Source organism: Macaca thibetana, chromosome 18 (genome assembly GCF_024542745.1).
Source record: "Macaca thibetana thibetana isolate TM-01 chromosome 18, ASM2454274v1, whole genome shotgun sequence".
Taxonomy (NCBI): Eukaryota; Metazoa; Chordata; class Mammalia; order Primates; family Cercopithecidae; genus Macaca; species Macaca thibetana.
Window position 1 is genome coordinate 72612494 of NC_065595.1, and position 15356 is coordinate 72627849.

General features: G+C 42.4%; 1 protein-coding gene across 5 annotated transcripts in view; it reads right to left on the minus strand.

Moving 5' to 3' along the window:
* FAM210A (family with sequence similarity 210 member A) overlaps window positions 1–15356 on the minus strand; it is a 62350-nt gene that overhangs the window by 21953 nt on the left and 25041 nt on the right. For all 5 annotated transcript variants that reach the window (XR_007721153.1, XM_050767581.1, XM_050767578.1 and 2 more), the window contains one exon: window positions 68–568. Coding sequence is in view for 4 of the 5 variants with exons in the window: in XM_050767581.1 (XP_050623538.1) it covers window positions 68–540 (473 nt within the window). In the remaining variant the exon portion in view is untranslated. The remainder of the gene's footprint in view (window positions 1–67; window positions 569–15356) is intronic.

The window sequence follows — 15356 nt, forward strand, 5'->3', positions numbered from 1 at the left end:
TAGTACAATTAAAAAGATTCATATTCTAGTAAGACAGGGAAAGACATTTGACTAAGCAAAAACTTACTTCAAGGCCGCATAATAAAATGTTCCAAACCAAACACCAGAAGTTATTAGATGCACTGGAATCAGAACTTTTCCATACTGTCTAAATGTCTTCTTGAATCGTTGATAAAGACTAATAGATTTGTCTTGCAAAGGATCAGGCTCTTCCTTTTTTTCTGGAGTTCCCTGAGCTGTGGCACTGGATGAAAAAACCCTCTTGAATGAAACATGTTGCTTCCCTTGCTTATGGCGAAGGACTCCTGGTTGGGGTGAATGAGCATCCAATGGCCTCCTTTCCTTTGCAACATACTGGGCAGCAGATAAATTCAACCATTGTTTTTGAGGGCCTTGTACCAAAACCACTTTGGATTCAGCACTGTACAAAAGTAAAGGTCCCTTTACATTTTGACAGCGTCCAAAAAGACCAGCGTTATGTGGCTCCAAGCATGTCCTGCGTGCCAGCCGAGATACAGTCCGTGGTACACTCCACTGCATTTTGAAGAGTGTTGATAGGTTTCAGTTTCTATAAAGACAATTGTTTTAAAAAATTAGGTAATACTGAGGCTTCCATTTTAAATCAATTCATTTGAAAATCAATCATTAACCATCAGGAAGTAAAAAGAGACACTGCTACATACTCCACAAAAACTGATGTTAGGGTATACAGTTTAAGCACAGTGTAATTTTTAAATCTCATGAAGGCCAGGTGCGGTTGCTCACGCCTGTAACCACAGCACTTTGGGAGGCCAAGGTGGGTGGATCACCTGAGATCATGAGTTCCGAGACCAGCCTGGCCAACAAGGCAAAATCCCATCTCCACTAAAAATACAAAAATTAGCCAGGTGTGGTGGTGGGCACCTGTAATCCCAGCTACTCAGGAGGCCAAGGCAGAAGAATCACTTGAACCCAGGAAGCAGAGGGTGCAGTGATCTGAGATCGCAACACTGCCCTCCAACCTGGATGATAGAGCAAGACTCCATCTCAGAAAAATAAAATAAAATAAAATAAGCCAGGTGCGGTGGCTCACGCCTGTAATCCCAGCACTTTGGGAATCTGAGGCAGACGGATTGCTTGAGGTCAGGAGTTCGAGATCAGCCTGGCCAACACGGCAAAACCCCGTCTCTACTAAAAATACAAAAATTAGCCGGGTACAGTGGCACGCGCCTGTAATCCCAGCTACTCAGGAGGCTGAGGCAGGAGAATTGCTTGAACCCAGGAGGCGGAGACTGCAGTGCGCTGAGATCATGACACTGTACTCCAGCCTGGGCAACAGAGTAAGACTCTGTTTCAAAAATAAAATAAAATAAAAATCTCATAAAACACATCATTTAAATATGATACGGTAAACTAGTCCAGCTGACACCATGGGGAATAATGTTTTGAGGCCTCTTATTCTATAGAAACAGTGTAGTACAGTGTGGGAAAAAATAAGATCTGGGTTCTGATGCTTTGGGGATACAATTCCACATAATTCCCTTTCAGACTCCAAGCCCAGGTCCACTACTAAAATGAAGATTACTTACAGGATTGTTACCAGGAACTACACAAAATTTCTGATGTAAAGACACTTTTGTAAACTAATGAGCATCATAAGTGTTATTTATGATTACAAATGTTGAGATCTGATGAACAGTTGATATAGCATTATTTACACTATAATGCCTTCAGACTGTTATCAAGTTATAAATCACTTATGCTATTGAATGGCAAGAAGAGATAGCCTGGTATTTATTTTCTTCCCCACCCCATATCAATGGGGGAAGAGAAAAAAGTGTACGGTGACGTCTCACTATTTGATCCGGCATCGGCACAGAACAAAGATTTACAAGACAAACAGACACAGTGGCTTGGGCTTGTGGTTCCAGCTACTCGGGAGGCTGAGATGGGAGGACACGTGAGTCCAGGTATTTGAGGCTATAGTGCATTTGCGAACAGCTACTTCACTCCAGCCTGGACAATACAGCAACACTGCAAGTCTTTTTTTAAAAAAAAAAAGAATCATAGAGACTTCCAGATAATTACTTAGCCTCTCTAGACAAAGGTTTTCCCAGTGGCAAATGTAACTACAGTAGCCACTGCCATATAGTCAATCAGTCCCCTTCCTTCAACATCAGGTGGTGCCACACAAGCCTTCCCACTCCCAACGCCAGCTCTACCTTACTACTTCTAACATGTTGAGAACAGACAATTTAACTATATCCTAAATAACAGAGTGAGATCTGAATTAGCACCCCAATAAATTAGCACTCCAATAAATACAAATACTCCATCTTACATGAATATTCTTTATCTGGTGTACAAAGTTGACTGGCAAAATAAAAACTGTCATCGTATAAAAACATTCGTTAGTAATTATCCACCAATAAAAATTAATCCCCTGACTCATCCCTCCCTAATGAAAAATTAACATCAGCGCCTAACAGACTCTCACAGATAATCCGACAACAGTACAAATGAGTTGATAAGGGAAACTACAAATCTTGCAAAATAAATAGGCCCCCAAGAAGTCTTTTAAAAAGCGATACTGGGCCAGGAGTGCTGGCTCATGCCTGTAATTTCAGTACTTTTTGGAATGCCGAGGTGGGCACATCACCTGGTGAGGAGTTCGAGACCAGTCTGGCCAATATGGTGAAAAATACAAAAAAAATTAGTCGGGCATGGCAGTGCACGCCTGTAATCCCAGCTACTTGGGAGGCTGAGGCAGGAGAATCACTTGAACCCCGGAGACAGAGGCTGCAGTGAGCCGAGATCGCACTACTGCACTCCAGCATGGGCAACAGAGTAAGACTCGTCTCAAAAAAAAAGAAAAAAAAAAAAGTGATACTGGGGACTAATTTCAGACAAAGCAGACTGCAAACATTCTTTGATTATGAGAGTTAAAGAGGAGCACTGTATAATAACAATAATGAAAAGAAGACATAACAATCCTAAACATGCATATACCTAACAAGAGAGGACCAAAATAAATGAGGTGAAAACTGACAGAACAGAAAGGAAGAAAGAAATCCACTTAGAGACATCAATACTCCGGTCAACAACCTTGATAAACCCAGCAGGCAGAATGTCTGTAAGGATAGAGTTAAACTAAACAACAATGTTAATCAATTTTATCTAATTGACATTTACATAATACTACATTTAACAACAGCAGAATATACATTCCCCTCAAGTTCACATGGAACATTCAATAAGCAGACCCCATGCTGGGCCATCAAATATACTGTAACAAATTCTAAAAAATGAAAATCATGCAAAGTTATGTTCTCAAACTGCAACAGAAGTATACTAGAAACCATTAACATAAAGATAGCTGGGAACTCGCCCCAACCCCAATTATGTGGAAAATTAAACAACATACTTCTAAAAAAAAAAATCTTCAAACTTCTAAAAAGAAATTTAAAAATACTTTGAAGTAATTGAAAACAAAAATACAACTTAACAAAATCTGTGGGATACAGCAAAGCAGAGCTTTGAAGACTAAACTTTGACCTTTTTCCTCTTGCCCAAATTCCTGTCTAACAGGTCTGGGGAGTCACACCCTGCAAATCATGAAATTTCATCAGAGGGGTTTTATTTAACCCTATATAAATGGCTGCTTTCCAGCTGGACTCTGGCATAACTTCACATGACAGATAAAGAAGGAAATCAAAATATTTTACCCCAAAACATGCTTCTTTGCCCTACTTTGAAATGATCCTGCAAAGCCTTTTTTAAACTGTATTTGTAAAGACTCTATTAACATAATCAGAACCCCGCTTCCAGATCTTCTCAATCCTGAAGTGGTTAACGGAGAGTCTAGCACCTTTTAAAGGTCTGAACCAGAAACATCTGCCATCTATTGTCTCTAAGGGCAGCCACCTTTGAGACTTCATCTAAGCATTAAGAACCTTGGTATCTACAACCCCTTATCTTAATTCAGACACTCTTTTCTATTGATTCCAGGTCTTTAGATAATAACTCTTCCAACCAATTGCCAATCAGAAACTCTTTTAATCCAGTTATGACCCATATGTCCCCACTCTGAACTGTCCTGCTTTTCCACATGGAACCAATGTATATGTATACCCGACCTATACTGATTGATGTCTTATGCCTCCCTAAAACGTTTAAAGCCAAGTTGTAACCCAGTCACCTACGGCACGTGTTCTCAGAACTTCCTGAGACTGTCTCAGACCTTGTCACTCATAGTTGGTTCAAAATAAACCTCCTTAAACATTTCACAGAGTTTGACTCTTTCATCAACAGCTTACAGGAAGAATGCACATATTAGAAAAGATCTATACTCAATAAGCTAAGTTACCTCCTTAAGAAACTAGAAAAGAGGAGCAAGCAGAAAGAAATAATAAAAATCAGAGCAGAAAGCAACGAACATGAGGAAAAGAAAACAAAAAAATAATCAACAAAACCAAAACCTAGTTCTTTGGGAAAAAAATGAATAAAACTGATAAATCTCTAGCCAAGATAACTAAGAGAGAAAACAAATGACCAATATTAGAAATGAAAGGAGTCATAACTGATCCCACAGATACTGACAAAGTAATACAGGAATACTATGAATAACTTTAACTCGATGACTGTGAGAAAAGATCTTATCTGAGGAATGCAAGTATTTTTAACTACCAGGCCCAAAGAGACATTAAAATGAGACCGAAATCACGTCATACCTCCCCTCACCAACCCACCTCCTCTGAGTTGTGTATTCACCTCTTGAAACTGCTTGTTATTGCCGTAAGTACCTACGAATTAACCTAATAATGCTATAATTCACAATCTATAGCTTCACAACATATAGCCAATAACTCAATGCTACCTCTGGAAACCAGTGAGAACTCCTGACAAGCAACTCTTTATTAGTTCATTCCTTGTCCCCCACAATTTGGCCTTTAAAAATCCACTTACTTATAACTGCTGCTAGGAAGTGTGTGTATTCAGGGCAACTTGAGTCTATGCTCCTGGGTTGCAATCCTCAGGCTCTGCCCAAATAAACTCTCTACTTAAAATAATTTTGCTTCAGCTTATTTCAGGTTGACACCCACAAATTTGATAACTTAGATGAAATAGACCAAGTCCTCAAAAAGACAAATTGCCAAAACCCACACAAGGAGAAACAAAAGACTTTAATAATCTTATATTCATTATTCATTAAAGAAATGGAATCAAAAATTAATAACCTTTCCAAAAGAAAAAAAAACCCAGGCTCAGATTATTTGACTAGTGAATTCTACCAAACATTTAAGGAAAACATCATACAATTCAGAAAACACAGGCAGAGAAGACTAACTCATTCCATGAGGCCAAAAGTGCCCTAATACCAAAACCAGCTACATATAATCCAAGAAAGGAAAACTACAGACTAATACCTCTTATAAACATAGAAAGTAAAAATCCTCAACAAAGTATTAGCAAGTCAAATCCATCAATGTCTAAAAACAATCACACACCTTGATTTAATCCAGATATGCAAAGGTAGTTCAACATTTAAGAATCAACTGAGAATAATGGACCTCCTCTTGGCCAAGCGGACCCTGGCGAAACCTTGGAAGCTGAGTTCAGGTCGCACACCTGTCACAGGTAGTTAGACAGGCATGTGGGGGCAGGAGAGAGCTCTCTCCCACCCACTAGAGATGTCTGGTGATGGTTCAGCAATTATCACACTACCTTTCTAAACGTGATCAATTGGCAGCAGGGGCCAGAGGGAGGACATTTCCTGATGGTCCACACCTGTTACACTCAAGCGTTAATTGAATGCAGGCACCAGGGAGAAGCAAAAATGGCTTCCAATAAAATCTCAGGTGTTGGATGAGTGAGCCGGGCACACATTAAGAGACAAAACGGCTGTGTATGACCTTCCAGGGGCACCCCACAGGAAAAGGGAAGAAAGCCTCAGATGGACGTGCAGACAACTTCCTAAACACACCGCTCGTGCTCACTTCCCAAGTGTAAGGAGGGCACTGTACATGCAGGTAGCCCACCCTAAGGAGAATCATGGGAAAAGTGTGCAAGACACTGGAAGTGGGTCAGCCTGTGAAGTCCTAGGATCACAGTTAAACACTGCATTTACCCTTCACATGCCCGCTTGGGTCTTTCCCAAGCATACTTTCTTTCCTGTTCTAAAGCCTTTTTGAAAAAACTTTCACTACTTCTCTGAAACTTGCCTCAGTCTCTTTTTCTTCCTTATGCCCATCAGTCAAATGCCTTCTTCTCAGGAGGCAAGAAACGAGATTGCTGCAGACCCGAACAAATTCGCCACTGCTAACTTTTGGATACCTTCCACCAGTAACACACCCTTCAATATACCCCTATCTCACTAACTTCCCCAGGAGATAAACAGAAACCGGCTCTCCAAAAGACTCCACACTGATAATGCCGATTACTAGCTTATCTTCCCAGGTACAGAATAAAGACAAGATGAAAGTAATTATTCTGATACAATGACAGGGGCAGGAGGCAGAGAAATTCTAGGCAGACAGGAGCAGGTCCCTGGCAAAACCCCACGTTCAAGCAGAAAAACCTGAAACGCACAGCCCAAAGTGAGAACTTTCAAACCTGTGTGCCCGCTCTCTCCTAACTGGTTCTTTCTGAACGTCTTGTTACCTACCAATGTCTTGTTGTCTTTTCCAAAACTACCTACAGCCCGGCCCCATCCTGTGCCTATAAAGACCCCAGACTCAGCTGACAGAGCGGAGAAGTGGCTGGGCGTCAGTGAAATCAGCTGGACATCGAGAGGCACCTTGACTTAGAGACGATGGCTGGATGAGGCAGAGGCAACTTAATTTCAGGGGAGAGCAACCTGCCCTTTTCAGCCCCTTTCCAGCTTCTCGCCCCGCTGAAAGAGGCTTTCATCACTCAATAAAATTCTCCATATTCACCATCCTTCAATCGTCTGCATGACCTCATCCCTCTTGAGCACCGGACAAGAATTCAGGAGGTGCTAGTGCGGGTCCCCACAAAGGCTGTCACTCTGGCTCTTTACCGTCACTGGCGGAGGGCAGCCACCCCACGCGACTAGCCAAAGGGTCCACTGAGCGGGTAACGCTGCTGTCTGCAGATGGCGGAGCTAAGGCAGCACTGCATCACGGCCTCTGGGGCCTTGGGGTCGCAGGCACCCCCGCCTGGATGCCGCCACAGGGCCTGCACGGAGTTTGCTCCAGCTTGCGTGAAAGCAGCCGGTTCCTGCACTCACTCGCGTGCGCGCTTTCTCCCATGATGAGTGGAGCACAGCGGACAGACTTTGCTCCTGCTGGCGGCACCAAAGTGGCTGGCCGGTTCCCACGCTCATTTGCTCACATGCTCCCTCCCGTGAGGGGTTGAGTGGGGCAGGCCGAGTAAACAGGGAACCCCTGTCGCAAGTCCTGTGAAGGGGTCAAGAAAATATCCTGCATCAGTTCCTTCATCCCTCCCTGAGGTATCTGCTTCCTCTGCTCCCTTTTCCTTCAAAGGTTCATCTTATCTTGTGTAAAATGTACATTTACCAGGCACTAAAACCTCACAAGTATACAAGTATTCCTGTCACTAAACCTCCTGAGAACCAAAAAACCAGCCACAGATGTGTCTGTAACTTGTGTTTTTTCTGGGCACGCCCTCAAGCTGGCCCAATAAGCCGCCACTGACTGGGACATCTGCCTCAGTCACTCACTTTGGTTATCACAATCAATGTAACCCACCATATCAACAGGCTAAAGAAATAATATGATCATATGAATTGATGGAGCAAAAGGCTGACAAAATCTAACACCTATTCCCAACACCTACTCATGATTAAAAACAAGCTTCTCAGCAAACTTGGAGGGGAACTTATTCAACCTGATAAAGAACATCTACAACAAACCTATTGCTAAACTCATGCATACTTAATGGTGGGAGGCTGGACACTCGCCCATGGCTGGGAACAAGGCAAAGATGACAGATAACCTCTACCACCACCCTGATCCAACATCACACTGCAAGTCCTGGCTAGTGCAACAAGGCAAGAACAAAAATTTTAAAAGTACACCGATTGGAAAGGAAGATGAAAAACTTTTTATTGCATGTAGTAAGACTGTCTACGTAGAACATCCAAAAGAATCTATTAAAAGACTCCTAGAACTAATACGCAAGTACAGTGATTTTACAAGATCAAATATATAAGTTAACTGTCTATAGATACTAGCAATGATACATAAGAATTTGAAGTTAAAAAATACCATTTATATAATAATATACTCTCCAAAAATACTTAGGTAGTATAAACAAAATATGTATCAGACCTATATAAGGAATTCTGTTTTCTTTCAAACTCTGAAAGAAATCAAAGGTCTAAATAAATGGAGAGACAGTCTACATTCACAGATAGAAAGACTCACTACTGTTAAGATACCAGTTTTTGTCAATATGATCTACAGATTCAACAATAATATCCGAATCAAAATCCTAGAAAACTGTTTCTTATATCAACAACCTGATTCCAAAGTTTATATGGAAAGCTAAAACACTCAGAACAGCCAACAAAATACTGGAGAAGAACAAGGACTGACATTTGTTAGTAAACTCACATTATTAGACTTCACCAAAAAGCAGCATCTGTGAAAGAAAAAATTGGTAAGGTGGACTTCACTAAAAATAAAAAACATCTACTCTGCAACAGATACTGCTAGGAGAATGAAAAGACAAGTCACTAAGCAGAAAATATTTGTAAACCATGTATATGACAAAGGACTTGTATCCAATACAGTCACATATCGCATAGCTTCAGTTTCAGCCAGCAATGGACAGCATAAAAGATGGTGCCGTAAGATAACAGAGCGGAAAAACTCCAATTGCTTAGTGACATCATATTCATGTGTTTGTGGTGATGACAGTGGAGGCAGAAGACAGTGATACTGATGATCCTGCCCCTGGGTAGGCCCAGGTTAATGTGTGTTTGTGCCTTCATTGTTAACAAAAACTTTAAAAAATAAAATAAAAGTAAAAATGTTAATAGGCAAAAGCTTATAAGGATAAAAATAAAGGTAAGCTAAGGTTTGTTAGTAAAGAAATTTTTAAAAATAAACTTAGTGTAGCCTAAGTGTACGGGGTTTATAAAGTCCACAGTAGCATACGGTAATGTCCTAGGCCTTCACACTCACTCACTCACTCACCCAGAGCAACTTCCAGTACTGCAAGCTCCAATTCACGGTAAGTGCCCTGGTGCAGGTGAACCATCTTTTATACTGTACTTTTACTGTACCTTTCTCCATTTAGGTATGTTTAGACACAAAAATATTTACACTGTGTTACAACTGCTTCCAGTATGCAGTACTGTGCTGTATAGGCTTGTGGTCTAGGAGCAACAGGCTGCACCATCTCGGTTTGTGTAAGTACACCCTGTGATGTTCTCACAACGACAAAACTGCCCAACTATGCATTTCTCAGACCACATCTCTGTTAAGCAGCGTGTGACTGTATACAAAGAACTCTTAAAACTCAACAATAAGAAAACAACCCATTTACAAAATGGGAAAAAGATCTGAACAGAGACCTCATTAAGATCTACGGATGGCAAAAAACACAGAAAAAGATGTTCAATGCCACATCATTAGAAAATTGCAAAGTAAAAACAGTAAGACACTACTACAAACTCATTACAATGCCTAAAATCCAAAAACATCAACACCACCAAATGCTGGTGAGAGTGTGAAGCAACAGGAACTCTCACTTATTGTTGGTGGGAATGCAAAACGGTGCAGCCACTTTGGAAGAGAGTTTAATAGGTTCTTAAAAAGATAAACATACTCTTACCATACAATCCAACAATTGGCCAGGCATGCTGGCACACACCTGTAATCCCAGTTACTGAGGAGGCTGAGGCACAAGAATCGCTTGAACCTGGGAGGTGGATGATGCAGCCTGGGAGACAGAGAGAGACTCTGTCTCAAAAAAAAAAAAAAAAATCCAACAGTCAAGTTCTATTTACCCACATGAACTGAAAACTTACGCACCAAAAAAACCTGCACGTAAATGTTTAAAGCAGCTTTATTCATAATTGCCAAAACTTAGACGCAACCAAGATGTCCTTCAATAGGCGAATGGATAAACAAATTGTGGCACGTTCATACAAACAGAACATTATTCAGTAATAAAAAATGCACTATTAAGCCATGAAAAGACATAGAGGAACTTTAAATGCATATTGCTACGTCAAAGAAGCCAGCTTAAAAAGGTTATTCTGGGCCGGGCGCGGTGGCTCACGCCTGTAATCCCAGCACTTTGGGAGGCTGAGACGGGTGGATCACGAGGTCAGAAGATCGAGACCATCCTGGCTAACACGGTGAAACCCCATCTCTACTAAAAATACAAAAAACTAGCCGGGCGCGGTGGCGGCACCTGTAGTCCCAGCTACTCCGGAGGCTGAGGCAGGAGAATGGCGTGAACCCGGGAGGCGGAGCTTGCAGTGAGCTGAGATCCGGCCACTGCACTCCAGCCTGGGCGACAGAGCGAGACTCCGTCTCAAAAAAAAAAAAAAAAAAAAAAAAAGGTTATTCTGGGAAATCACACTTTCCATACTCTCACACAAACACCAAAACAGTTTTTGGCCAGGTACAGTGGCCCACATCTGTAATTCCAGCTTAAGAATTAAGAACTAGCCGGGCGCGGTGGCTCACGCCTGTAATCCCAGCACTTTGGGAGGCCGAGGCGGGCGGATCATGAGGTCAGGAGTTCGAGACCAGCCTGACCAACATGGTGAAACCCCGTCTCTACTAAAAATACAAAAATTAGCTGGGTGTAGTGGCGGGCGCCACAATCCCAGCTACTCAGGAGGCTAAGGCGGAAGAATTGCTTGAACCCAGGGGGCGGAGGTTGCACTGAGCTGAGATCACGCCACTGCACTCCAACCTGGGCGACAGAGTGATATTCCGTCTCAAAAGAAGAAGGAAAAAAAAAATTAAGAATTAGATTAAGAATATCTGAATATTCTAGGATCCTAAGAATATCTGAGGATCCTAAGATCCTAAGATTAAGATCCTAAAATCAGGATCTTAACCTTATTAATTCAGATTAATAATATCCAAATATCCTAGGATTCATTACTTTCCACTTCTTTCTTTTTATTTATTGCAGAGACAGGTGAGTCCAAACTGCTTTTGCAAGCCCCCCGCCATTTTGCAGACCTTGGTCAAAGTGAAACATCCCCAGGGGCTCAGACCATGAGAACACCCTGCCCAGCCACTTGACCACAAGGCACAGGAACATTTTTACCGCACACCGCCAGGCAGAGGCCCAGCTGAAGGAACGTCCCTATCATATCTTGCTGGGCAAAGGGCCCAAGGAACACACTTGGCCAAACGGCCAGATGATAGAAACATCTTACCAATATCCTCCCGGGCAGCAAGCCGTACCGCCCAGACCCCCCGCCCCCCATACCTGTAAGCACTCCAGCCTGCAAGCGGCAGTGGGTACTGGCATTAAACTGGTCCCCCACCTCTCAGGTTTATGCTGGACATAAATGCCCGCAGTTGCTGTAGAGCCACCCTCTTTCTGTGTGTGTCTTTCTTTAACCTTCGTCTTCCCTTCAAAACCTAACAACAGGGACTCGCTATGTTGCCCAGGCTGGTCTCAAACTCTGACCTCACGCTATCCCACTTTAGCCTCCCCAAGTGCTGGGATTACAGGCGTGAGCCACCATGCCTGGCCTCGATCTTTCTTAATCACACTTTGGCTGCTGTTTTACATCATATTCAGTTTGCTGCTTAGAGGAAGGAAAACGGTGTGCAAGTTTGTTGATAGTACTTTCTGGGTTCTTATTTTCCTACTCCCTAACGCACTGATGGCTCCAATTTAATTTCTACTATATAATCCATCTCCTTCAGCCTAATCTGCTTTGGGGGCTTTCTAACACCACATAAACACGCTGAATGAAGGATGGAGCCGCGGCTAAATTCTTAATTCTCAGAAAAGATTAAATTCTGCCCCCCTAGTGAATTCCTATGGAAGCTCATTAATAATTCACTCATTTCCAGAGCAGTCTTAAATGCCAAGTGTCCCACTTTAAAAAAAATCAATGATTTTCCAAAATCACTAGATAAATCTATTCATTTATAAAAAATATTTATATCGTTGTATCTTTTTAGAGGATCTGAGTCATAGTTACTACCAGTAATGGTGACATAAACGCAGAATCCAGTTCCCTTGCATCCTCTCCTTTTCACTTCTGACAGCCTACAATAAAGAACGGAGGCTTTGCCATCAGAAAGACCTGAGCACTAACATTTTCTTAGCCTTCTCCTTATCAGTAAAACTAAGTTATCCTCTTATCGCGTGGTATTTATGATGAGATAAATGAGATGGTTAAGTGTCTAGCACTTACTACGCTATACCAATAATTATTAGTTCTAGCTCCCTTCATCATCTTCTCATCTATGACCTGGTCAAACCAAGTTCATATTCTTCCTTCATCTAAACTTTTGCCATTATTTAATTTGGGTGACCATGCAAAATCCTACGCTAAGGGTAAAAAAACTCTTCTTCTTTCTCTACTGTCACACTCAACGTAGAATACTTCTACAACTGAATGTGAAGGAGTTTTCTCCACACATCGAGCAATTCTCCGGAGGACGCCAACTGGGTATCCTATAATTCAATTTAATTCTGATACTGTCGTATTTGAGTTAAGAGCCAGAATCTACAGATCAAGGGCTCAGTCCTACAAGACTACTCCTACTCCCCACTTCAGATGCAAATCACAAGCAGTAAGTTGTTACCCATACTTCTCAACAGGCTATACATTCAGGTTCCCACCTTGGGTTCAATTAATTTGATAAACTTTCCGTTGGAGAAACTAACAAGACTTACAAGCCAGGTTTTAGGCAGAATTACAGTTAGGCCCTGGCCAGGATGCATGCGCTGGTGCACTCTGGCCCACTTCCCTGTAGCTGCTGAGAGTCACACAGCGTGCTGAACCACCTGCTCCCCACTGTTCCTATAAACGGAATCTCTGACGCTGGATCTTTTAACCTAAGAATTGGTTAAAATGTTTTCCAGATCCGATCCTGAATTCCAGCAAAACAGCTCACACCAAACTGTCTGAAGACTCCAAACTGTCTGAAGACTCCCACCAAGGAACGAACTCAGCAAAGGAATGTAGTTTCTTCATCTCCCTGTCACCAGACTTCACCTCTCACTTCTCGATTAATCAGCAATCCCCACACTTTAGCCCATCACTTGTCCAGAATCCTTAAAATCTCCATCTCCAAACCTCTCGAGGAGGCAGATTTAAAGTTCTTAAAGCAAACTAAATATGGCTTAAGAATGACTCCATAATTCTATGTTTGAGTCCTTGTGGACGAACTATAACCTAGCTTAATAGGCAGACAAGATTGAAAACCCAACTTAGGAGTATGCACCTGTACAACAGCCGAGTCTTGACCAATTCCAGCGGCCAGCCATACTTCAACCACTCACAGACTGCTAAGTGTTCACATAAGGCAAATGCCAACCTGTAGCCCATCCAGCTGTTTCTATACCTTGCTTCTGATTTCCGTATATCACTTCTCGTTTTTTGTCTATAAATCTTCCACCACGTGGCTGCATGGGAGTCTCTCTGAATCTGCTTTGAGTCTGGGGGCTGCCTGATTTGCAAATCGTTCACTGCTCAATTAAACTCCTTTAAATGTCATCCAGCCTAAGTTTTTAACAGATTGTGTCAGAAGTGGGATCCGAAGTAGAGCTTCTAATGACCCCCAGGAGCGCTGAATGAACAAGCAGCGTACCTGCTGGACCCACTTGTGTCCTTCTATCTCTCAGAGCAGCTGGGGATCGTGGTAAGTTCTCTCTCAGATTTCAGAGTTCTACACATTTGCGTTTTGAGCTCTCGAGTTTCTCTGAGCAAATTTCTGATCCAACTGGATTTAGAAATCACAACAGAAATTGAACTGGGTTCAGGATCAGATTGGACCTGGTAATTAACTGGTTTGGATCCAGTTAGGGGCCTCTTACATCTGACTGGGTCAGAAAGAACCTGGTGGTAAATGGTAATATTGCAGGGGGTATAAAATTTGGTTTTTAAAAATTTGGAACGATTTTTGTGTTCTACCCCCCTTTGTTTCATTTTTCTTGTGTGTTTAGGTAGGAAAAAAAAAAATCATTGGCTAAGTTAATCAAGGGAACCTGAGGGTAAAGCCAACATTTTAGGCAAAAATAGGATCCTTAATTTCTGGAAATCAAGGTTCCTTCCAGCTTATACATCAGGCCCAGAAAGCAGCAAACTCTTGCAGAATGGCCAAATATTACTAAAGCTAACCTACAGTGGAACGGTGGGAATAAACAAAATTCACTGAAGTGCATTTAAAAATGAAGGCTCTCAGAAATTAAATCTACTAACCTTTTAGCTTAGTTATTATCCAGATCCAAAGGAAATAGACTGCAGTATCAATTGGCTGACTTTGGCTAAGTACATTTTACCTGAGTAAAGGATGGAACTGGGTTAGAGGCCCTCCCCTCAGTAAAGTCTCTCTTGGACAAAAAATGGGTTACAGGTGACAGGGCCCAATCAGGAGAAAATTGGAACCTTGCCGGTTAGATACTCGGCGCCCCCACGCAGCCGGTTGGGCAGCAACTTGCAAAATCAAGAGACTTTTACCTGTGGTTCCACAAAACAGAAAAAGATGATTTTGCTTTGTGTTGCGGCTTGGCCCCCAGGGCTGTGGTGCCGCCAGCCAGGTCACAGGGCTGCTCAGAGGAAGGGACTCAGAAGCCTGGCATGTTAGCCAAAGGGTAAGAATTTCTTGCCAGTCAGCCTTCTACCTCTTTCCCTGTGCAAACTGGCTGAATGAATGGTAAAAATCAGTTTATCTCCTGTAAAGTTTTGAGCAATGGGAAAAAGAATTTATGAGGCCAGTCTTAAAGCTGTAGCCAATCTGGTATGCTTGCTTTATGTGTCTTCCTGTATCATTCTGTCATAAAGACAGCTAACTTAAAACAGAGCACGGGCTTGAAACCCCGTAAGCCCACTGCTCAAGACGTCCCCGCAAGCGGGTCAGTAACAGACTTTGCTGTGGGTCCCTCACACACACACAAAACCTGTATGAGGTCTCCATTGTTTTACGTCCTTGGGAGCCTGATGTTGTGACCACGTGGCTACACCTTCTCTTGCTCTCTGCCTTCCAGGGAACAGCAATTTTAAGGCTCATGTCATAGGTAGCTCTAAAAATCGTCCTGAGGAGTTAAAAGCCTTTGCAAGCTCAAAATTAATTACTCTAGACTCCTCCTGGAAAGCGCAGTGCATGGAGGCTGCCCAGTGCTGCAGCTCAGCAGCTAAGGTTGTCTCCTTTCATGGTGGTGATCTGAGTCCAATTCCT